Source organism: Pleurodeles waltl, chromosome 11, assembly GCF_031143425.1.
Source record: "Pleurodeles waltl isolate 20211129_DDA chromosome 11, aPleWal1.hap1.20221129, whole genome shotgun sequence".
In the NCBI taxonomy this organism is placed as follows: Eukaryota; Metazoa; Chordata; class Amphibia; order Caudata; family Salamandridae; genus Pleurodeles; species Pleurodeles waltl.
The window spans coordinates 417,801,548-417,826,607 of record NC_090450.1 but is presented as its reverse complement, the minus strand read 5'-3'; the positions used below and the strand labels follow the sequence as shown (position 1 = coordinate 417,826,607).

Below are 25,060 nucleotides of genomic sequence, written 5' to 3'. Positions count from 1 at the left end.
TGGTTTCAACTTGGACAAGGGTGTATACCTATGCCAACTAGAGACCCCATTTCTAATAACTCCCTTCCAATAGGATCTGCTACACACTAGCTAAGAAGTAACCCCTGGAAGGTCTTCGAGCCAGTTCCACAAGGACTAAGGTTGTTACACTTCATTGGCATACAGAGTACCTGTCCTTGAAATCTGCCTGGCTGAATCATGTGCAGAAGAGCATATGTTCACGAAACACTACTGCGTTGACAACCAGGTGCAGCGAGAAGACTTTTTGGTCTGAGCCAGACAACCCACAATATGTCAGACTGGGGGATGACACGTCCTGTCTAATAGCTTAGTGTCAGTATTGAGTGGCTTCTCCAGATCAGTGTCCTAGGGTTTTCTACTGACCGGCGTCCAGAGAGTAGGGGTTGCATTGACCCTGTGCAATTCCTCCGGGGACCACCATGTTCTTCAATGCCTCCTTCCTTCCCATCACCAGCTACCACATTACAGCTTTTGTTATCCAGCGTAGACAAGCACAGCGGTCAAAGTTCATTAAAAAAAAAAGTATGGGAACTGTGATGCTGCATGCAGTGGGGCGGAGTCAGTGAGTGGGGAGGGGTCGAAGGTGTGGCTAAAAATAAATATTCTGTAAGTTTGTTTGGTCTTTCACAGTCAGGTAGCTACATACAAAATAACATGCAGCTGAAATGAAAAATAAATGTAGTGCTGTTTTTTTTATATTACTGTCCGTTCAACACCTCCTGGTGTAGTAAACTGATATAATGACATTTACAATTAAAAGCATCCAGTAAGCAGCTTCACTATGTAGGAAGCTGACTCTGTATATACTATACCAAAATGAGATATAGTGTGCACAGAGTCCAGGGGTTCCCCAAGAGGCTTGACAGAGGCAGTAATAGATAATACTAATGCTCTATTTGTGGTAGTGTGGTCGAGCAGTTAGGCTTATCAGAGGGTAGTGTTAAGCATTTGTTGTACACACACAAGCAATAAGTGAAAACACACACTCAGTGACTTAACTCCAGGCTAATAGGATTTTATATATACAAATATTATTTTGTTAATTTATTTTTAGAACCACAAGATTAATTTAGCAGGTAAGTACATTAAATGAAAGGTACTTTGCATAGGTATAGTTAGAACTGTGAATCAAAACAGTAATGTACACAGTTTTTCATAAAATGGCAATAAGCTATTTTAAAAGTGGACACTGCATTTTTCAACAGTTCCTGGTGAAAGGAAGTACAGTTTAGTTATCACAGTAAGTAAAGTACTTACAAGTGCTGTAGGAAGTTAGCTCTGTATATACTATCTCAAAGTGAGAGAGTGTGCACAGAGTCCAAAGGGTCCCCTTAGAGGTTGATATTGGCAAAATTAGATAATACTAATGCTCTATTTTGTGGCAGTGTGGTCGAGCAGTAGGCTTTCTCAGAGGGTAGTGTTAAGCATTTGTTATACACACACAGGCAATAAATGAGGAACACACACTCAAAGACTTAACTCTAGGCCAATAGGTTTTCAAATAGAAAAATATTATTTTCTTAATTTATTTTAGAACCACAAGAATCAGAATTTAGGAAAGTACATAAATTGTAAGGTACTTGGCATAGGTAAATATGGAACTTTGAATTAAAACAGTAATGTACACAGTTTTGGCAAAAATGGCAATATGCTATTTTAAAAGCGGACACTGCAAAAATCAACAGTTCCTGGGAGAGGTAAGTACAAGTTAGTTTATCAGGTAAGTAAAGCTCTTACAAGTTCAGTTTCCAGGGCATAGGCAGTCCACCGTTGGGCGTTCAAGTTTACCCCAAACACCCAGAACCAACAACAGAGGGCCGGTCAGGTGCAGAGGTCAAAGTAGGGCACAAAGAACATAGGCACCTATAGAAACTTGGGGTGCTCCGGTTCCAGTCTGCTAGCAGGTAAGTTACTGCATCCTCGTGGAGCAGACCAGGGGGGTTTTGTACAGCACTGGTGGGGGGGCGTCACAAACCGGCACACAAAATACACCCTTAGTGGCACAGGGGCAGCCGGGTGCTGTGTGCAAAGTAGGTGTCTGGTTTTAGGTTGAAATCAATGGAGAGACCCGGGGGTCACTCCTGCGATACAGGCTGGGCACAGGGGGCTTCTCGGGCCGGGCCACCGTCTGGGGAACGATGAGGGCCGCCTGCTGGTCACTCCTGCACTGGTAGCTGGTTTCTCTCTGGCCTGGGGGCTGCGGGTGCAGTGCTTCTGCCAGGTGTCGGGTTCTTTGTTACCGGGCAGTCACAGTCATGGGAAGCCTCTGGATTCTCTCTGCAAGCGTCACTGTGGGGGTGCAGGGAGGCTGTCTCATGGTGTCCACCTTGTTGGAGTCGCCTGGGGGTCCTCTCTGCAGTGTTGGTTCTTCTTGACACAAGCTGGGGGCGTCGGTTGCAGAGTGTTGGGGACTCACGCTTCCGGAGTGAGGCTGGAGTTGCTTGGACAGAGCCGCTGTCCACTGACCTTTCTTGGTCCTTTGGGTGCAGGGCAGGCCTCTGAGTCGGACGAGGTCGCTGGTCCCACTGGATGCATTGCTGTTGCAGGTTCTTTGAGTCTGGAGACAGGCCGGTAGGGCTTGGGGCCAAGTTAGTTGTTGTCTCCGTCGTCTCTGCGGGGCTTTCAGGTCAGCAGTCCTTTTTCTTGTTTCTTGTCGTCAGGAATCTGTTTTCAAGGGTTCAGGGTCGCCCCTAAATACTCAGTTTAGGGGTGTGTTTAGGGCTGGAGATCAGTAGCCAATGGCTACTGTCCCTGAGGGTTGCTACACCCTCCTCGTCCCTCCTCCCTGTGGGGACGGGGGCACATCCCTAATCCTATTGGGGGGAATCCTCCAAAGCAAGATGGAGGATTTCCTAAGGCAGGGGTCACCTCAGCTTAGTACACCTCAGGGGCTGTCCTGGCTGGAGGGTGACTCCTTATTTTTCTCATTATCTCCTCCAGACTTGCCGCCAAAAGTGGGGGCTTTGTCCGGGGGGCGGGCATCTCCACTAGCTGGAGTGCCCTGGGGCGCTGTAACACCAGGCTTTAGCCTTTGAGGCTCACCGCCAGGTGTTACAGTTCCTGCAAGGGGAGGTGTGAAGCACCTCCACCCAGTACAGGCTTTGTTCCTGGTCACAGAAGGCACAAGGGCACTCACCCCAGGTGGCCTGAAACTCATCTGAATGTAGCAGGCTGGCAGAAACTGGTCAGCCTAGCACTAGTAGTTGGGCTGGTGTACAGGGGGCATCTCTAAGATGCCCTCTGTGTGCATTTCTCAATAAATCACACACTGGCATCAGTGTGGATGTATTGTGCTGAGAAGTTTAATACCAAACTTCCCAGTATTCAGTGTAGCCATTATGAAACTTTGGAGTTTGAGTTTGACAAACTCCCAGACTATATACTCTTTATGGTGACCCTGCACTTACAATGTCTAAGAACTGGCTTAGACACTGTAGGGGCATAGTGCTCATGCACATATGCCCTCACCTGTGGTATAGTGCACCCTGCCTTAGGGCTGTAAGGCCTGCTAGAGGGGTGACTTACCTATGCCACAGGCAGTGGGTTGTGGGCATGGCACTCTGAGGGGAGTGCATGTCGACTTAGTCTTTTTCTCCCCACCAGCACACACAAGGTGTGAGGCAGTGTGCATGTGCTGAGTGAGGGGTCCCCAGGGTGGCATAATACGTGCTGCAGCCCTTAGAGACCTTCCCTGGCCACAGGGCCCCTGGTACCAGGGGTACCACTTACAAGGGACTTACCTGTGTGCCAGGGCTGTGCCAATTGTGGAGACAAAGGTACAGTTTTAGGGAAAGAACACTGGTGCTTGGGCCTGGTTAGCAGGGTCTCAGCACTTGCATCAACAAAAGGCAAAAAGTTACGGGGTAACCATGCCAACAGTGGCATTTTCCTACACACTACCACTCCAAAAGAATAAATCGTTGTCATTACAAAGCTTCAAGTGATTTGGTCAATTAAAGCCAATACCAGCGCCCAAACATCCTTTACATTTGCAGATTAATTCGTAGCTCACGTTTGCATTTCTTTTCAGGCAAGCAGACATCCTGGCAGGAAGGCTCCTTTAGCTGTCTATACGTCTTCAGTTTTCCCGTACCAGAGACTCACTGAATGACACTTCACCTGAGGCATTCAAACTGTCGGAGTTAACCCTGCAGGGTGGTTGTCTTTTTTACAAAAAGTAAGGGAACGTTGTTTCATAAATCATAAAAGTATGGGCACAGTGGGCATGTTGTGCCCCTGCAATCCCACCCACTTAGACCACTGGACATGCAAGGCAAAAGGCACAATCTGTGACAGTGAATGTGGGTAGTAGACTAAAATACCTTTTTGTTTTAAGGCAAGGCACTGTTTATTGCATGCTACTAACATTGTATTGGATTGTGGGTCTTTAGCCCAGCATGAATAATCTGAATAAGCCTTGAATCTCTCCACTTTGCTACCCTGGGGATCAAGCCCTAAACTGATGTAGTTGGTATTCAATTTTGGATCCAAAAATTGGTCTGAGCTCAAGACATCTGTGATGTAAATGCCCATTTGACACAGTGGGTGCTGTAGCCCGAGCATGCCCATGGGCCCCTTAATTAATTTCCTACAATCCTATATGCAGAGCTATTTTTTCCAGGAGGGTCTAGTGGAATAAAGGATCCATGTGTTCTATGACAGGAGACCTGGGTTTGGGCACTGGTGTCAATTTTGAATAGAATGTAATACCCCTCACTTTCCCTTTGGTGCAGCTGCTACTGTCCAATAAACCCCTAGTTTCACAGGTCATTAAGCCAACAGTAGCAACAGACAGTAAATTATTGTACATCCCCAAGCCACTGAGCAACAATGAAGAAGCTGTTGGGAGGCTACGGTTGAGACAAGGTTCTGATCCTGTGATGTAATCTGTGGTCAAGTGGTAAGTGATTTCACTTTAGCAATTTAGTGAATTGATGTAGATTTTGTAGAGTGCAAAAAAAACAGTTGCATACTTTAACCTCATTCCCACCAATGATGGAAAGCTGACAATTGTTCTTTGTTAGACCTGACAATTAAAAGGTATTAAATCTATGCATATTTGTGCTAGTGAGTGGTGCTGCTCCATTTGGCCAACATCCTCTTGGTTTCTTTTCTCCAGGCGTTTGAGAACACGTTGAAGTCCTGGGAAGATAAGCAAAAGTGTGACCTTCTGCAGCTTTCCTCCACTTCCTCCTCTCAGCATGCCCTGCACCCTGAAACTGTGTCAGAAGAGGATTCTATGCATATTTTTCAGTTTGGACAGGCTGCAGGAGATCTGATTCTTAAGTAAGTTTCTGTTTCCGTTTACATCCACCTGAGCCCTCTTCATGTGGCTGTTGGGTTGCTTGTTCTCCCTTTTGAAAGCATATCCAACTTTGGCTTCTCAGTAAAAAGCCTTGACTAAAGCAATTTTCAGAAGGTAACAGCAATGAAACAACATTGTTTATTTGGGAGCTAAATGTAACTTAATAACGCCAACCTCCTCATTGAAAGGAGTCTGTAGCAGACTGCCTGCTATAAAGGTTACAGTTCTGTTAAATATATCAGCATTAACCTTTGTTACAACTGTCTTGCAATGACACACATAACAGAAAAATCACAAACATTGCACTATGAAGACTACCAATGTCAAGGAAATACGTGTTCACTTAATTAAAGGAGAACAAAACTCCTATTTTAGCCTGGTAGGAAATTTCCAATAGCTGTTAAAACAAATGGAAAAGGAAAACGGCATAATTGTACTTAAAATGTTACAGTAACATTATCAATGGTGTTCTAAAAGATGTCATGCGTGCGCTAGCTATAGTTACCTTAGGGCACAAGTTATATTTACTTGAAATAAGTCTAACTATAATAGCTGAATTTCTGTATGTTTAAAATGTGAGCCTAACTATAACGTCCCGGCAACCTTTGGTGTTTTTAAGTGAATTTCTATGTTTTAAAAACAAAATTCTGTTTCCCAATTATAACATCCCTGAAACATTTGTTTTTTCAGTAAATTTCTATTTTTTTAAAAAAATTTAAAGTAATATCTGATAGGGACTTCTAGTTGCAGATTCCTTACCTTTGAATTTCTCCAGGTGTCAGACTGGATCCAGAGATTTTTCTTCGAGCATTACCTCTGCGCGCCATCAGGTGGCATCGGTCGACTCCTCTGGCGTTGTGTTCGCCGTGATGACCTTGCGGTCGTATATAGGCGCCACCCCGCCGATGTCCGTTCTTTTCTTTCTGCGCAAGCCTACGCACAGATCCGGAGAGAGCTACCTTAGTCATTTTTTTACTGCGTCAACACTTTTGTCGAAGTTTTGACAAGTTCGTGGATGCGTCGAGGGATGTTCTGCAAGACCGGATTCAAGCCCTGTGACTCCTGTCACTGAACCATGTCGGTGATGGATCCGCACCTCGTGTGTCCTTGGTGCCTGGAGTGCGATCACGACCCGAAGTAGCGCTCCGAGTGTCGGGCCATGAACCCGAAAGCTTTGAGGGAGCATTCCCTAAAGCTCATGTCGGCCCGACACTCGACTCCATGGCGCTCACAGTCCCGTTCGCGATGAAGGTGTTGAGACCGGACGCGGAGTCACCACCACTCCTTGTCCTCCAAGTCATCGGTACATTCGGGTCACAAAAAGAAGTTGAAGGACAAGTGTTCTTCGACTTCGCCCTGCTGATCCAATGATATGACGCGGGAAGAGCGTTGACGCTCTAGGCCTCCGTCAACAGAGCCTTCATCTGGGTCGGTTCCGCGCTTCCCCGACTTCCCGGGAGCCGGAGCCACCCCTGCCCAACTAAAAGAATTTTACGAGGCCATGCGCCTCATTTTTGGTCAGTCCGACCCACCTTTGGCGCCTTCGGTCACTGGTGAGTCAGTTGGGGTTCCCTCGGTTTCAAAGCTGTCGGCTTCGGCCATGGATCTGGAGGGCCCCTCCAGATCCAATCGCGGATCCCTCCTGACGCCGGTCCTGCCATGGTGACCTTCCCCGGCGCCAGGTCATACGTTGACGCTCCTGACATCGGTTGGGCCCACAATCGATGTCGATCCCATCCTCATACCTGACAACACAGAGCCGGAACGATTTAGATCTACACTGATTCTGTTCTCTATGGGCTCTCCTGGGCCCAGGGTTGATCCAGGCCCTTATTCTTGTGGGTATTGATACAGGGAGAGTATGGGGGGTACGCTGGACCCTTTAGAATACCAGCTTGACCCCCAAATAGACTGGGTGGAGGATTTGGGTGATGCCAGTGGTCTAGACACCTCCCCTGAGACTGCTTCCTCTCTCTTCCTAGCGTGGCTACGGCAGACGGTGCTTATTATTCCATGGTGGTGAGAAGGGCGGTTGAGATCCTGGACCTCGAGCTACCTTCTGTGGAGGTTAGGCCTAACATCCTAACCGACGTGCTTCAGCCGGGGTCTTCCTCTTCCGAGCCCCTTCTACCCTTTAAAGAAGCACTGGCAAACGTCCTTTTGGGTACTTGGTCCAGACCCAGCACAGGGCCTCCTGTGAATAGGACGATTGCCTGCTGCCATCGGCCTGTTCTGTCAGACCTGAAATTCCTCACCCAACACCCCACGCCTGAGAGCCTTGTCATCCAGGCTTCTTCTTCCTCTAGCGCATTCCCTGCTGCACACCCGGATAGGGAATCAAAAACACTGGATAATTTGGGGAAGAAGTTGTTTTCCTCCAACAGTCTAGCGGTGTGGTCCGTGAACACTACATGCCTTTTGGCCGCTATTCCCATACTCTCTGGGATACGGCAGCCCAAGTGCTGCCTGTAGCTCTGGAGGAGGCCCGGACTGTCCTTTCCCAAGCAATGACAGATGGGAGGGATGCAGCGAAGTACATGATTCGTTGTGGACTGGATACGACCGACTATCTGGGCAGATTGGTTGCATCGACGGTGGCATTGAGACTGGCTGAGAACATCTGGCTTTTCAGGTGATGTCCAGCAATCTTTGATGGACATGCCCTTTGATAGCACACGTCTCTTCGGAGACAAGGCGGACTTGGCGCGCGAGTGCTTTAAGGATTCCCAATCCACAGCCCGGTCCCTTGGCCTCGCGCCCGCACCTAGACCTCAGCAGTCCGCCTTTCGTCCCTTTCCTTGCTACAGAAGAGACATCCAACCGCATCCTTTCCCCCCTGGCCACCGACCCGGGCATGCTGTACAGCCCCTGCATGGCCGTGGAGGCAGGATCCCACGCCCCTGGGGACCAAGGAGCCAGTGGGTCGCCCAGTCCACCTCCCCCCTCTTCAGCCTCCAAGCCTTCCTAGTCCGCGGATACATCAGGAGCCAGTGGGTGGCGGGATAGGCCATCACCTGCCCTAATGGCAATCCATTACCTCGGACAGGTGGTTCCTCCAAATTGTCTGAAGGGGCTACTCCCTCTCCTTCGAGACATCTCCTCCAGCTATGCCACCTTTATGCAATGAAATATCGGAGGATCATATGGCACTTCTCCGGGAGGAAGTCCAAGCCCCTTTGGCCAAAGGAGCTATAGAGAGGGTTCCGTTGCCAGAAGTATGGTTGTGGTTGCTATTCCCACTACTTTCTGGTTCCGAAAAAGAACAAGGGTCTCCGGCCTATATTAGATCTTCGATTACTCAATCTCTTCCTAAAAAAGGAGAAGTTCAAAATGTTAACATTGTCTCAGGTCCTATCTGCCCTGGATCCCGGAGACTGGATGGTAGTGTTGGACTTGCAAGACGCATACTTCAACATTCCCGTCTTTTCGGCCCACAGACGTTATCTACGATACGTGGTAAGTCACGAGCACTTTCAGTTTACTGTGCTCCCATTTGGCCTTACCAGTGCCCCTCGGGTTTTCACGAAAGTGATGGTAGTGGTGGCAGCTCATCTGTGCAGGTTAGGGGTCCCAGTCTTCCCCTACCTCGACGATTGACTGTTGAAGGCAAACTCGCCCAGTCAGTCGTCTCCTACCTCCAGACTACGGCGAACCTTTTGCATTCGCTGGGGTTTACTATCAACGTGCCGAAGTCACACCTCACTCCTTCTCAGATGCTCCCTTTCATCAGAGCTGTTCTGGATACAGTGCAGTTTCAGGCATATCCTCCCAAAAAGTGAGTCCAGGATATTCGGACTATGATAACAATGTTTCAGCCTCTAGCCTGGATTTCGGTGAGAATGACTCTGAGGCTGCTGGGCATCATGGCCTCCTGCATCCTGCTAGTTCAAAATGCTAGATGGCATATGCGGGCTCTGCAGTGGGACCTGAAGTTCCAGTGGGCACAGCATCAGGGGAATCTCTCCGACAAGGTCCAGATCTCGGAAGGGACTGCGAAAGACCTGCAGTGGTGGTTAGCGAATCAGGATTTGGGTCAAGGGCAGATCCCTATCCTTTCCCCAACCAGATCTTATGGTCGTGACAGATTTGTTACTCCTGGGATGGGGTGGCCACATGGGAGAGGCAGAGATCAGAGGCATCTGGTCTCCGGCAGAAACTGGGCTCCATATCAATCATCTGGAGCTCTGAGCGATTCGACTAGCATAGAAAGCATTCCTTCCCTCACTCAAGGGGAAAGTAGTGCATGTGTTCACAGACAACATCAGTGCCATGCGGTATTGCAACAAACAAGGCAGACTGGGGTCGTGGACCTTTTGTCAAGAGGCCCTTTGCCTCTGGACTTCGAACATCAGGGCATTTCCCTGGTGGTTCAACACCTGGTAGGCTCCTTGATGGCCAGAGCAGACAAACTCAGCCGACGATGCATGGCGTCTCCATCTGGAAGTGGCGCATGGTCTCTTCCTGCAGTGGGGAGAACCTTGGTTGGACTTGTTCGCCTCCGTAGAGAACACCCAATGTCAGCTGTTTTGCGCATTGGAGTTTCCAAGGTGGCACTTGCTTTGCGACGCTTTTCATCGCAAGTGGAATTCAAGCCTCCTGTATACCTTACCGCCTATACCACTTCTGCCCAGAGTTCTGAAGATGATCAGGCAGGACCAGGCTCAAGTAATACTGGTGGTTCCGGACAGGGCACGAAGAGTCTGGTATCCCAAGCTTTTGAACATGGCCATAGTTCCTCCGATCAGACTGCCTCTTCGGGAGGATCTTCTGTCGCAGCAGCAGAGGAGGGCCCTCAGACCGAACCTGTCAACTCTGCGGCTTCATGCGTGGAGATTGAGCAGCGACAGTTGATGTCTTTGTCAACCTCCTGAAGGTTTTTGAGCTCACTTCACCAGAGCTACTGCTGCTCCCACTGTGCTAGCACGGGGCGTTCCAGTCCTGGACATCTGTCAGGCAGTAACATATGCATCTCTGCACACTTTTACTAAACACTACTGCCTAGACAATCAGGTTGGAAGGGACGGCTAGTTTGGCAGTTTGGTCCTGCACTACTTCTTGGTGTGATCTTGGTTCGCAGCCCACCACTGGGAATTGTATTGCTTGGGTATCTATTGAAAGGACTCTGCAACTAGAAGTCTCTATCAGATGTACAAGTTACTTACCTTTGGTAATGATATATCTCGTAGAGACATATTCTAGTTGCAGATTCCTTATCAACCTGCCCATCCTCCACGCACTGCAAACTGATTCCTAGGGACAGGAGCTTCCCCTTAAGGGCCCTAGTTTTGGCACAGCACTCTGTTCTTCATGGCTCCGCGCTACTGGTGTGGAAAGTTGTGAAAAGAAATTGACGTCAGAGCGCTGGGGTGACACCTATATACGACCGCGACATCATCACGGCGAACAGAACGCCGCCGATGCCTGGAGAGTCGACCGACGCCACCTGACAGCGTGCAGAGGTACTGATCAAAGAAAAGTCTCCAGGTCTAGTCTGATGCCTGGGGAAATCGAAAGGGAAGGAATCTGCAACTAGAATATGTCTCTACCAGATATATTGTTACCGAAGGTAAGTAACTTGTACTTAAATTACTATACATTAATCCAGGCACCTCCCATACCCACCCTAACCCTAAAAACACCTTACCACCCAAAAACCCATACCCACCCTAACCCCTTAAAACCCAAAAACCCACAGCCACCCTAAATCCTAAAAATTCACTCGCCACTCAAACCCATCCTAAACCCTAAAATTAACCTTGCCACCCAAAAACCTGTACCCACCCTAAACCATAAAATTACCTTTGCCACCCAAAAAACTATACCCACCCTAAACCCTAAAATTCACTTACCTCCCAAAAATTCATACCCACCCTAAAATGACCCTTGCCACTCAAAAACCCATACTCACCTTAAACCCTAAAATGACCTGTCACCCAAAACCATACCAGCCCTTAATCCTAAAATTACCTTTGTCATTCAAATCCCATACCCACTCTAAACCCAAAAAATCTCCTTGCCACCCAAAAATTCATACCTACTCTAAACCCTGAAAATTACCCTTGCCACCCAGAAAAACCCATACCCACGCTAAAAATTACTTTTCCATATATATATATATATATATATATATATATCACTGAAAAAACAAAGGTTACAGGGATATTATAGTTAGGTTCTGAATTTACTCGTACAAAACCATAGAAATTCAGCAGTTATAGTTAGACTTCTTTCAAGTAACTATAACAAGCGCCCTTGCCATATATCGTTTTCTTATCAATAATTTTATTGCAAATGTTGAATTTATAATATGAAAGATGCCATACAAGATCTCATCAATGATATAATGTGTGAAGTAATTCGCTGTGCATGGCAAAGGCGCAAGTTATATTTATCTTTGGGCGTGCGCTATAGTTACTTGAAAGAACTCTAACTGCTGAATTTTTATGTTTTTTTTACAAGTAGATTCAGAACCTAACTAAAACGTCCCTGTAACCTTTGTTTCTTTCAGTGAATTTCTATTTTTTTTTTAACGTAAAGTAATCTTAATTACTATATGTTATTCCTACTCCCGCTGAGCATACCCTTCAGCTGTGCGTGGCAGGGGTTGGTCGCATGGCCTGGCCTGCAGCCAGGCCTTGCAGCCAAGTCCTTATAGCCACCTACCCCGCGTGATGCACAGCCTTTGACTGCGTACAGTGCAGGTTGGCCACAGGGCCTGTCTCTCTCAGTGGATCTGTGATTGGGTGCGTGAGTGTCTGAGTTGGTCTGAAAGTCGGCGTGTGAGTAGGTGCATGAGTCTCTGAGTGCATATATGAGTGAATGAATTAATATACAAATGAGTCTGGTTTTTCTTTCAGATTTTTTCTCATTTGGGAAAGTTTTGCAGATAACTTGCGAAACTTTGTGATTTTTCATGACTATCACAAATGGTGGTGCAAAATTATTTTAATCCCATAATTTGCCCCTAAAACACACCTGTATCACACCCCTGGGGCAGGGTACTTTCACCCTGACCCCTTATGCTACTTTCAATTAGGAGTTTCACTCCAGGACACAGTGCTCTGTGAAGTAAAATGGCAGCCGCAACTTTCTAGTCAGGTTGTTGTAAGCCAATTACAGCGCTTCTTTTCACATGCGCATCCGCAAAATATTCACAAAATAATTGCAAAGTCTCTGCAGATGTAAAAATTCGAATTACCCTAAATTTCTCAAAAACTACTGACCGGTTTTACTCCAAATAAGCAAAAGCACAATCTGCTTACTGAAAGCTAGCTTTCTTGCAAATCTGGTGAACTTCCGTCTGGCGGTTCGGGCTGTAGTTGTGTCTAAAGGTCCCACGGGAAACTCAACTTTTTGACTCCCTCTTTTTCCCGGCCCCCGCTTGACGGATCACCCCAAAACCTTCCATATGCAACAAGAATCACGTTACACTTTTTTTTGAAAATTTTATGAAGATTTGTCAAACAGCGCCAAAGATATAGGGAGGTCAAAAAAACACTCTTTCTGTGGGTCATTGTCTTAACTGTAGCTCCCTAGTGGCGATCAGTGATGAAGGTGCAAATAGGAGACCCCCGTTAACCATCTTTGTTTCATCATTTTGACTAAAAACACAAAGGTGCAATGAACTGTAAATCAACACATTCTTAGTAACAAAGATGTACATAGATATTGGACATACAAAAACTCGACAGTCAAGTAAACAACCAGAATCATGAACCCACACCGATATAGAATACGTCCAAAGGAAAGAAGCATATAACTTCACCACTACGTTTTATATAATATATATGTATATTTTTGATGGCAGGTGTAGCTGTAGATACACTAGCTCTGCATAAGTCCGCAATCTAGTGTTGGGCTCGGAGTGTTACAAGTGTTTTTTCATCGTAGAAGCTTTTCGAGTCACAGGATCGAGTGACTCCTCCTCATCAGTGATAGGTGGGCATGGACATCGAGTCCTTTGTTAGATTGTTTTCTTTCCGCCGTCGGGTTCAGACGTGTTTCCTCTCGATCTGGTGAATCTCAGTTCGGTAATTCTGAACTTATTCTGTTTCTATAATATCGTCTGTATTGTTTTCAATCGTGTTTCCATCTATACTCAATCCGATTTAGACCATAGAGGTTGAATTTCTCATCCTTACAAGGGCAATGCCCTTTAAGGGCCTACTTCAATGTAAGTCTGATGGAACAAATCCGTTTCGATTCTGTCCTCGGTGTTGCGCAAAGTTTCTCTACACCGATCAACATTCTGTGTGTAATCTCTATCTCCAGACCATCAAGAAGAGAATTGTGATGCCTGCAGATCTTTTCCATCTGAAAAGACTGTTCAGGAACGTAGAGCTTGTTGACTCGAAAATGGCGTCGAAATCCACAGAAGACACATCTGACAACTTCGGCAAAGAACATGCCCAAGAAGAAGTTCGCCAAGGGGCAGTCTTTTCCATACAAGACTCAGACTCCATAGAACACTTCAATGACGACAGCCACTATGTGAAGCGGCGTGTACGTGAGTACAACTGCCCGATCGCACCACACAAAATTGACTAAAAAGACTCTAGCACTAATCGTCAATCATCCACTGCCTTCCGACCATGGTCGTATTCGAAAAGGAAGTCCGGATGACCAACCTTCAGGTTTGGCACTGACGTTGATGACTAAAGTGCATTCGCCCTCGCCCAAACAGACTCCTACACCAGTCTCGGGATCGAGCCAAAAATCCTAAAGCACTTCTTTGGAGCCTAAGAAATTGACAACATCTTCGTAGCAGATGCTTTTGGTTTGATCAAAACACATTCAGAGTCGAAAGCCATGGGTAGTAAAGATACTACTTCTACCCAGGAATCCATGGGCATACTGCCTATTTTAGAAGTGATGGACGATGAACAGAGAAAAATACACATTCAAAAGGACACAGGAAGAATAATTGTCTCCCTTCAAATGCCCTTTAAAAGGAAATTGACTTTTAAAGACACGACACAGGAAGAATAATTGTCTCCCTTCAAATGCCCTTTAAAAGGAAATTGACTTTTAAAGACACTTCAAAGGTTGTACCTCCTCCAAAGAAGGTCTTTAAAGACAAACAACAGGAAGAGGCTACAAAGCAGAAACAGCCTTCACCACCTCGTTCTCCTGTTATTCCTTCCACACCACCACCACCACCACCACCTACATATCAAGCACAATTATCACCACATACATCCTCAATTTCACCGCATAGGGATGATGATAGTGATGACCGGCAGGATACAGATCCATGGGATACATATGACTCTGATCCCATTCTACCAAATGACCCACATCTATACAGTGTCAGACCCTCACCACCAGAAGACACTAGTGCATACAGTCAAGTAGTGAATAGAGCTGCAGCCTATCACAATGTACAGATGCATACAGAGGAGATAGAGCAAGATTTCCTTTCTGACACACTGGTGTCAACACATAAGCAATAATAATGTCTTCTCATGCTTCTAGGAATGCTCAGACAAGCTTCTGATATTATTCAAGAGCCTCTTCAAGCTAGGATCACTACTAGAGTGGATAGAAAATGTAAACCAGCACCCTCAGACCCTGAGTTTATAAGAGCAAACTTACCTCCTGATTAAATTGTGGTTGGTGCAGCAAAGAAAAGGGCTAACAGTCAGTCCACAGGAGATGCCCCTCCTCCATAGAAAGAAAGCAGGAAAGTAGATGCAGCTGGGAAAAGAGTAGCCTCACAAGCTGCAAATCATTGGAGCATAGCCAATTCACAAGCTCTTTTGGCTAAGTATGATAGAGCACACTGGGATGAAATGGAATAGCTATTACAATACCTCCCTCCAGAACATCAAAAAAGAGGAGAGCAGATCGTCAATGAAGGGCAAGCAATATCTAATAACGCTATTAGATATGCTATGGATACAGCTAATACAGCAGCTAGATCAATAGACACCAGTGTGCTTATTAGGAGACACGCCTGGTTAAGATGTTCACGTTTCAAACCTGAAATACAACAGACAGTACTAAACATGCCTTTTGATAAGCAACATTTGTTTGGCCCTGAGGTGGGCACAACTATAGACAAACTTAAAAAGGACTCAGAAACAGGTAGAGCCACACAACATAACAACAGTTGTATGCCACATCCACCGGAGGTACTTTTCATAGACCACAATTTAGAGGGGGTTTCAAACCCTCAGCTACAGAGACAGCAACCTCCCAACAAAAACAATCTTCCCAGTTTTATACTAGAGGATCATTTAGAGGCTCCTATAGAGTATCTAACAATACAGGAAGAGGTAAACTCTCCACCCCCAGAGGTTCCTCACAGTCAAATAAACAGTGACTTTCTCAACATCCTCACAGATCACACATCTCCTGTGGGAGGAAGACTTGTAAACTTCTATCCACAATGGCACAACATCACTACAGATCAGTGGGTTCTGTCAATTATCCAACATGGTTATTGCCTAAAACTCATTTCCACTCCACCAAACATTCCACCTCTGTCACACAGACTAAGTCAGGAGCATCTCATTTTATTGAAACAAGAAGTGCAATCACTAATGCTCAATGGAGCCATAGTCCCAACAGGGGTCAGGAGTGTGTTCACTATACTTCATCATACTAAAAAAGGATAGTACTCTCAGACTAATCCTACATCTCAGACCCCTCAATCTACACATTCTTTCAGAACACTTTAATATGGTCACTCTACAAGATGTCATTCCCCATTTCAAAAACAAGATTACATGACAGCGTTAGATCTCAAAGATGCTTATTTTCACATTCCAATACATTCAGCACATTGAAAATATCTAAGATTTGTAATAGCAGGAAAGCATTACCAATTTAAAGTACTACCCTTTGGAGTAACAACAGCACCAAGGGTATTTAACAAATGCCTGGCAGTGGTTGCAGCATTCCTCAGGCAGACTGGCTCATAAAAGCCAGTACAGTTCAAACCTGTCAACAGCACATACAGTATACAGTAGACACTCTACATATCCTAGGATTTACAATCAATTATCAAAAATCTCACCTGCAGCCAGCACAAATACAATAATATCTGGGGGCAATTCTGAACACTCAATCAGCATTAGCATACCCAAACCCAGTGAGAATTCAAGCTTTTCATGATCTCATATCTCAACTGCAATACAACCAAACTTACAAAGTGAAGTTGATCATGAAACTATTGGGTATGATGGCATCATGCATAACAATAGTACCCAGTGCACACCTAAACATGAGACCATTACAGCAGTGTCTCTTGCAACAATGGTCTCAGGCACAGGGTCATATTCAGGATCTAGTGTTGTTAGACTGCCAAACTTAAACCACTTTCTGCAATAGTGGAATCACACCAACCTATCAAAAGGGCAGCCCTTTCAGGACCCTGTGCCTAAGACCATAATCACAACAGATGAGTCAATGACAGGTTGGGGAGCTCATTTCAACAACCTCACTATAGAGGGACAGTGGGACTCCATCCAACAGACTAATCATATAAATTACTTGGAATTACTAGCAGTGTTTCTCGCGCTCAAAACCTTTCAAACACAAATCACACACAAGACAGTGTTAATAAAAACAGACACTATGACAACAATGTATTATCTGCAAAACAAGGTGGGACACATTCATCTCAATTGTCCCTTCTAGTGCAGACAATTTGGAAATGGGCAATTCACAATCAGATTCAATTAGTGGCCGAGTATATCCCAGGGATACACAATCAACTTGTGGACCTCTTAAGCAGGACCCAGCAACAAATACATGAATGGGAGATTCACTCTAAAATACTTCCAAATGTGGGGAACCCCAGAAGTAGACCTTTCCGCCACAAAAGAAAACGCAAAATGTCAAAACTTCGTATCCAGGTACCCGCACCCTCAATCCAAGGGCAATGTTCTTTGGATCAACTGGTCAGGTATATTTGCTTACTCTTTTCCATCTCTACCACTAATTCCATTTCAGATCAAAAAGATTAAACAAACCTCGCTCACCATGACACTCATAGCTCCTACATGAGCACGTCAGCATTGGAACACAACACTTGGATTTGTCTGTAGTACCACATCAAAAGCTACCAAACAAACCAGATCTGTTTACTCAAAGGAGAGGTCAAATCTGACATCCAAATCCCAGCATACTCAGCCTGGTGATATGGCTCCTGAAGTCATAGAATTTGGATACTTACAACTTCCATCAGAGTATATGGATATTCTAAAAGAAGCATGCAAAACCACAACTGGAAAGTGTTATGCATCTAAATGGAAATGTTTTGTCTACTATTGTCAACCTAAAGACATTGACCCACTTAAAGCTTCAGTTCAGTATATTGTTTGCTATTTGCTACATTTACAAAACGCAAACCTTGCATACTACCCTATTAGGATACATTTAACAGCAATAGCTGCTTACCTCCAAAACAGACAACATACTTTCCTATTTAGGATTCCTGTTATAAAAGCCTTTATGGAAGGTCTTAAAGAGTTATTCCACCTAGAGCACCATCAGCTCCTGTATGGAATCTTAACATTGTTCTCGCAAGACTTATGAGATCTCCATTTGAACCCATGCATTCTTGCCCTCTTCAGTGCTTATCCTGGAAGGCCGCTTTATTTAGTGGTAATTACATCTTTAAGAAGGGTTGGTCAAATGCAAGCATTCACCCTAGAAGAACCTTTCTTTCAAATTCACAAAAATAGAATAGGTCTTAGGACAACTCCAAAATTCTTATCAAAAGTGGTTTCCCCTTTTCATATCAATCAGTCAGTAGTATTGCCAGTCTTCTTTCCACAGCCAGATTCAGTTGCTGAAAGAGCTCTTCACACCCTTGATGTTAAGAGCTCTCATGTATTATATAGACAGAACAAAAGACTTTAGAAAATCCAAACAACTCTTTGTGACTTTTCAACAGCCTCACAAAGGTAATCCTATTTCAAAAACTGGAATAGCACGATGGATAGTTAAATGTATACAAACTTGCTATCTTAAAGCCAAAAGACAACTACCAGTAACTCCAAAATATAATTCCACTAGTGTAGGAAAATGGCTCCCTGTTGCAGTTACCCCCCACTTTTTGCCTGATATTAATGCTGACTTGACTGAGAAGTGTGCTGAGACCCTGCTAACCAGGCCCCAGCACCAGTGTTCTTTCACTAAAAATGTACCATTGTTTCCACATTTGGCATACCCCTGGCACACAGATAAGTCCCTTGTAAAAGGTACCAGTGGTACCAAGGGCCCCGTGACTAGGAAAGGTCCCTAAGGGCTGCAGCATGTGTTGTGCCACTCTAAGGGACCCTTCACCTAACACATACACACTGCCATTGCAGATTGTGTGTGTTGGTGGGGAGAAAAAGGCAAAGTCGACATGGCATCCCCCTCAGGATGCTATGCACACAAAATGCTGGCTGTGGCATAAGTAAGTCACCCCTCTGGCATGCCTTACAGCCCTAAGGCAGGGTGCACTATACCACAGGTGAGGGCATAGCTGCATGAGCAAAATGCGCCTGTTGTGTCTAAGTCCGTTGTTAGACATTGTAAGCACAGGGTGGCCATATTAAGTATATGGTCTGGGAGTTTGTCAAAACGAACTCTACAGCTCCATAATGGCTACACTGAATAATGGTAAGTTTGGTATCAAACTTCTCAAAATAATAAACCCACACTGATGCCAGTGCTGGATTTATTAAAATATGCACACAGAGGGCATCTTAGAGATGCCCCCTTTATTTTACCCAATCCTTCAGTGCAGAACTGACTGGTCTGTGCCAGCCTGCCACTGAGATGAGTTTCTGACCTCATGGGGTTAGAGCCTTTGTGCTCTCTGAAGCCAGAAACAAAGCCTGCACTGGGTGGAGTTGCTTAACACCTTCCCCCTGCAGGAACTGTAACACCTAGCAGTGAGCCTCAAAGGCTCAGGCTTTGTGTTAAAATGCCCCAGGGCACTCCGGCTAGTGGAGATGCCCGCCCCCTGGATACAGCCCCCAATTTTGGCTGCAAGTCCAGAGGAGATAATGAGAAAAACACAGAGGAGTCACCTACCAGTCAGGACAGCCCCTAAGGTGCCCTGAGCTGAGATGACCCCTTCCTTTAGAAATCCTCCATCTTGGTTTTGGAGGATTCTCCCAATAGGAATAGGGATGTGCCCCCCTCAGGGAGGAGGCACAAGGAGGGAGTAGCTACCATCAAGGACAGTAGCCGTTGGCTACTGCCCCCGAGACCTAAACACACCCCTAAATTCAGTATTTAGGGGTGACCCTGAACCCAGGAAATCAGATTCCTGCAACCTGAAGAAAGAAGGACTGCTGACCTGAAAGCCCAGCAGAGACGACGGAGACACCAACTGACTTGGCCCCAGCCCTACCGCCCTGTCTCCAGAATCAAAAAATCTGCACAGTGACGCATCCAGTGGGACCAGTGACCTCTTGAGGACTCAGAGGACTGCGCTGCACCTAAAGGACCCAGAAACTCCCGAGAACAGCGGCACTGTTCAGAAAATGCAACAACTTTGCAACTTTGAAACAACTTTAAAGAGACTCACTTCCTGCCAGAAGAGTGAGTCTTCACACTCTGCACCCGACGCCACCGGCTCGAGTTCAGGACAACAAACACCGCAGAGCGGACTCCCAGGTGACTCCAACGACGTGTACACCCTGAATCAACCCCCCTGCATCCCCACAGCGATGCCTGCAAGGAGGATCCAGAGGCTCCCCTGAGCGCGACTGTCTGGTAACAAAGGAACCCGATGCCTGGACCAAGCACTGCACTGCTCAGGACCGAAAGGAACCACCTACCAGTGCAGGGGTGACCAGCAGGTGGCCCTCATCCTAGCCCAGTCGGTGGCTGGCTCGAGAAGCTCCCCCCATGCCCTGCCTGCATCGCCTAAGTGACCCCGGGGTCCCTCCAGGGCTTTCTATAGTAAACCCGATGCCTACTTTGCCTACTGCACCGGCCGCCCCTGTGCCGCTGAGGGTGTGTTTTGTGGGTTTATGTCCCTCCCCCCCCCCATCCCCCTGTGCTCTACAAAACTCCCCTGGTCTGCTCCCCGCAGACGCAGGTACTTACCTGTAAGCTGACTAGGACCGGAGCACCCCTGTTCTTCATAGACGACTATGTGTTTTGGTCCCTCCTTTGACCTCTGCACCTGACATGTCCTGTGTTGCTGGTGCGGTGGCTTTGGGGTTGCCTTGAACCCCCAAAGGTGGGCTGCCTATGCCCAGGAGACTGAACTTGTAAGTGCTTTACTTACCTGAGAAACCTATCCAAACTCACCTCCCCAGGAACTGTTGATTTTTGTACAGTGTCCACTTTAAAAATAGCTTATTGCCATTTTAACCAAAACTGTGTGTACTACTGTTTTAAATCAAACTGTGTGAAGTACCTTGCATTTTTTGTACTTAACCAAAATCTTGTGGTTCTAAAATGTATTGTCTGTTTGTGTACAACAAATGCTTAACACTACCCTCTGATAAGCCTACTGCTCGACCACACTACCTCAAAATAGAGCATTAGTATTATCTAATTTTGCCACTATCAACTTCTAAGGGGAACTCTTGGACTCTGTGCACACTATCTCTCACTTTGAGATAGTATATACAGAGCCAACTTCCTACAACTAGGAAAAAGGGGCTTCAGTGGCATTCTTAGGAAATATACCAATGGCAGATATATGTAAAGCAGCCACATGGTCTACACCACACACATTTACTAAACTCTACTGTGTGGACGTATTATCTCGCCAGCAAGGAAATGTTGGACAAGCAGTACTTAAAAACACTATTTCAAACTACTACAACTCCTACAGGATAGCCACCGCTTATTTCCTGGGGGGGGGGCTGCTTTTAAGTCTGTGAACAGCATGTGTATCTACAGCTACACATACCATCGAACAGAAAATGTTACTTACCCAGTAGACGTATTTGTGGCATGTAGTGCTGTAGAATCATATGCGTCCTCCCTGGAAGCCTGTGGCCGTTGTAGTACTATTATATTGTAAATACATATATACATTGCATGGACATCTAATTTCTTTAGTATATATGTACTTATACACTTGTACACTCTTTACTTCACCTTCTTGCGGGAAAACAATCTAACAAAGGACTTGATACCCATCCGTACTATCACTGAGGAGGAGTCACTCAATCTTGTGACTTGAAAAGCTTCTTCGAAGAAAAGCATGTAACACTCCAAGCCCAGCACTAGATGGTGGACTTATGCACGGCATGTGATTCTACAGCACTACATGTCACAAACAGATGTCTACTGGGTAAGTAACATTTTCCATATATATTTAATACTTACCTGTAAGGCCTTTACAACGAATATTTATGAATATAAGGCACACATCCAACAAATGTCCGCTTCAAAGTCTGCCTTTATTAGTTGTTTCAGCCATGTATTCCAGCCATCACTTGCCAACGTGTTTCGTCAGGGCTGCAATTATATATACATAACAAATTGCCTATCCATTTTCAAATCATGGTAACATTGTTGACATAAAGTTAGTAACACCTCTTGTGCAAAAAGTGGGATACTGATATAATTAATGATCATTGCCATCTAATACAATGAAAAGCTGTGGGCAACAGACATGTTATAGTGTTGGCGGCAATTGGCAAGCGATGGCTGGAATACATGGCTGAAACACAAGAAACAACAAATAAAGATGGACTTTGAAGCGGACATTTGTTGGATGTGTGCCTTATATTCATAAATGTTGTCATCAGTGATTTTGATCACTGAGGAGAAGGAGTTAGGGGTGATTTTCCATTAAGTGCACCATCTAGGATACTGGACCAAGAATTAAATAAAATCATAATTGAGAACTGTCAGGCAGCACCATACACTCCTCCAACACAATAGACTTTAGAACGAGCATGTCTTTACCATTCATTCCTTTACAATGAAATTTGTTGTAATGGTGTGCATGCTAAAGGCATATTTGTTGTAATGGTATACTTGATGATGTCGCCTGCATGGTAATGGCATTTGGGATTCAGCCTTCATTGTAAAGGCTGTTTCCCTTGCAGCACTAACCATAATTTATATGACAAAATGAACACCCTCATTTTGTTCCTTTCTAAATTAAATATTTTAAGTTTTACCAGTTTGACTCAAATCAAGATGGCTTCAAGTGTGCCACACTTTTGTTATAAGTAAGACTGTTAGCATTCTAGTTGTTCTTTGGAACACTCTGGGAGGCTGCAGTAGAACACAAGGGAATCTCCACTGGTTCTGGAGGGGCATTGTGCCCAGAGTGCTTCATCCATCCAAGGACTGGGGGAGTGGATGCTTTTCTCCACTGGTTCTGGAGGGAACATTGTGCCCAGAGTGCTTCAGTTGCAGTGTGGGAGGTCCCATTCCCTCACCTGGGGGTGTGTGCCACGAGATTGCCTAGGAACAGGTAGCATGATACTCCATGGAGGCAGAGGCACACTCCACCCTGCTGCAACTTCGCCTGCCACCTGCAGGTACAAACAGTGCTGGGTGTTGTGCCTCATGTACGCTGTGCAGGGTCCAGGACGTCTCCTGCAGGGTAGAGGAAGTTGGAGGGGGGAGGCTGGACACAGGGACAATGGCTGCCATCAGTGCTAAGGCCAGAGCCCGAAATGCTCTCTGTTGGGCCGCCACGCCAGAATGAATGCCCTCCAGGTATGCATTTGTTTGCTGCAAATGCCTCTCAACACCCTGGATGGCATTCGAACTTGCTGATTGCCCAAAAGTGAGGGATCTTAGGAGGTCAATAGCCTCCTCACTGAGGGCAGCAGGGATGACTGGGGCAGGGCCTGAGATGCCTGGGGCGAAGGAGATTCCCACCCTCCTGGGTGAGCGGGCACAGGAAACTCGATGAGGGGCTGCTGGGAGGGCGGTGCTGGTAGTCAGTGTGGCGGCTGTACCTGTTGCTGTGGTGGGCACAGAGGTGCCCGCCACCGCAAGGGAGCTCCCATCAAATGAGGAGTCCCTGTCGCTGGTGTCTGCTCCTGTCTCTTTCGTGGAGCTCCCCTGGCCCTCCGTCCCACTGGTTCCTTCTGACTCTGTAAATTCACCCTCCAGGGCCATGTGGGTTGCAGCTCCCTCCTGCTCTGGTACCAATGCTCCTCCGCAAGATGATGCTAATGCACACAAGGACAGGGTGACAAAACAAAACGGGGGGAAAGACAGAGGAGACACCTGGTCATGCCTGCAACACCACTACCGTTGGCGGACACAACACACAGGGAGCGGCCCTATGCACTAAGCCATGCAGTAACAGTGCAAGGGAAAAGCACATGCCCGTGAGGGACTCTGTCTAGACCGATTTCATGCACAGCTGTATCCCATAGGAGCCTGACTAGGAGTAGAGGGTAAATACCACCTTTGGGGTTGGAGTGGGACAGAGCCTGCAAATCAATGGATTTACCTTTGTGCATCTGACCTGGCCTAAGGGAACCCACAGCCCACCTCCCCCACCCAGATACCTCGTCAAGCGCGCAGAGTCAGCTGAATGAGAGTGTACTCACCCCCTTGTGGCTGCTGTGATGCCCTCAAGCACCCATCCAACTCAGGACATGCCGCACCAGGATCCGGTACATCAGGGGGGTCATGTTGCAACAATCACACCTTCCACATTGAGAGGCCATCCCCAGCTGGGCCTCCGCCGTCTTCTTGCTCCAGCGGCGCAGGTCCTCCCATCTTTTCTGGCAGTGGGTGCTCCATCTAAGGTAGCCCCCCAGAGTCCGCACTCCCTTGGCGATGGCATGTCAAATACCCTTCTTCTGGTGGGCGCTGACCTACAGGAATGGTGAAGTAAAAAAGGATGTTACTTCCCCGTACAGTTCTTCTCACACATTGGCCACAAACCTCCCACCCTGTCCCAGAAAAACATACACTCACCATCCTCACATGCTGGCCTGTCCCCCCCGTCTCTTCCATCCACGACACTCCATACAATCATGTCCTATCCACCATGCACACGGTTCACTCACCTGTTTGTCTGGAGGACCGTAGAGTAGCTTGTACTGGGGGAAGACCCCATTCACCAGTTTCTCCAACTCCTTTGCAGTGAAGGCAGGGGCCCTTTCCCCAGACACTGTAGCCATTGTCACTTCCAGACGCAGGTCACAGCAGCAATAGCAGTGTAGGTCCTCTCCTGTTAAAGGTCAGGTATCAAGTGAGGGAACAGATGGAAAATGGCGGTCACGTCTGTTGCGGTGCGTACCGTCACCGCCGGCGTACATCGTCATTGGCTCCTGGAACCTATAGGGCCCAATGATAACCAATGCTGAATTTCGCAGCGGTCTTCGACCGCCTACCGCGATGCTGCACAATGCCAGCGCAGTTACCTAATTTCCCCTTGTCCCTCCTTACAGGCCAGACAGCCACCATTTCAGGGGGCCACATGGCAGGCCAATGAACTGCGTCACAGCTATTTTGGCCAGGAATATGGACAGACAAAGGCACACAGAGATAATTTCACGATTGTGCTAAACAGCCTTGTGAAACTTCTGCTCACCCTTCTCCTCCATAGGGCATGTCCACTTGGGCAGGTGATGAGATGGCGGCATCCTCCGGTGTACAGACCCCTGGTGGACCTGTCGACAATGGAAGACAGACACATCATTATCACTTATAGACTTGATTGTGCCACAATCCAGGAACTGTGTGCCCAGTTGGAGCCAGACCTGATGTCAGCTATCTGCCATCCCTCAGGAATCCCCCCTTTAGTGCAGGTCCTGTCAGTGCTCCATTTCCTGGCAAGTG

The 25,060-nt window shown here is 46.6% G+C and overlaps 1 protein-coding gene across 4 annotated transcripts in view; it reads left to right on the top strand.

Moving 5' to 3' along the window:
• Positions 1–25,060, top strand: part of DGKD (diacylglycerol kinase delta) — a 1,336,482-nt gene that overhangs the window by 1,064,664 nt on the left and 246,758 nt on the right. For all 4 annotated transcript variants that reach the window (XM_069213762.1, XM_069213763.1, XM_069213760.1 and 1 more), the window contains one exon: positions 5,141–5,307. In XM_069213762.1, the coding sequence (XP_069069863.1) occupies positions 5,141–5,307 (167 nt within the window). The remainder of the gene's footprint in view (positions 1–5,140; positions 5,308–25,060) is intronic.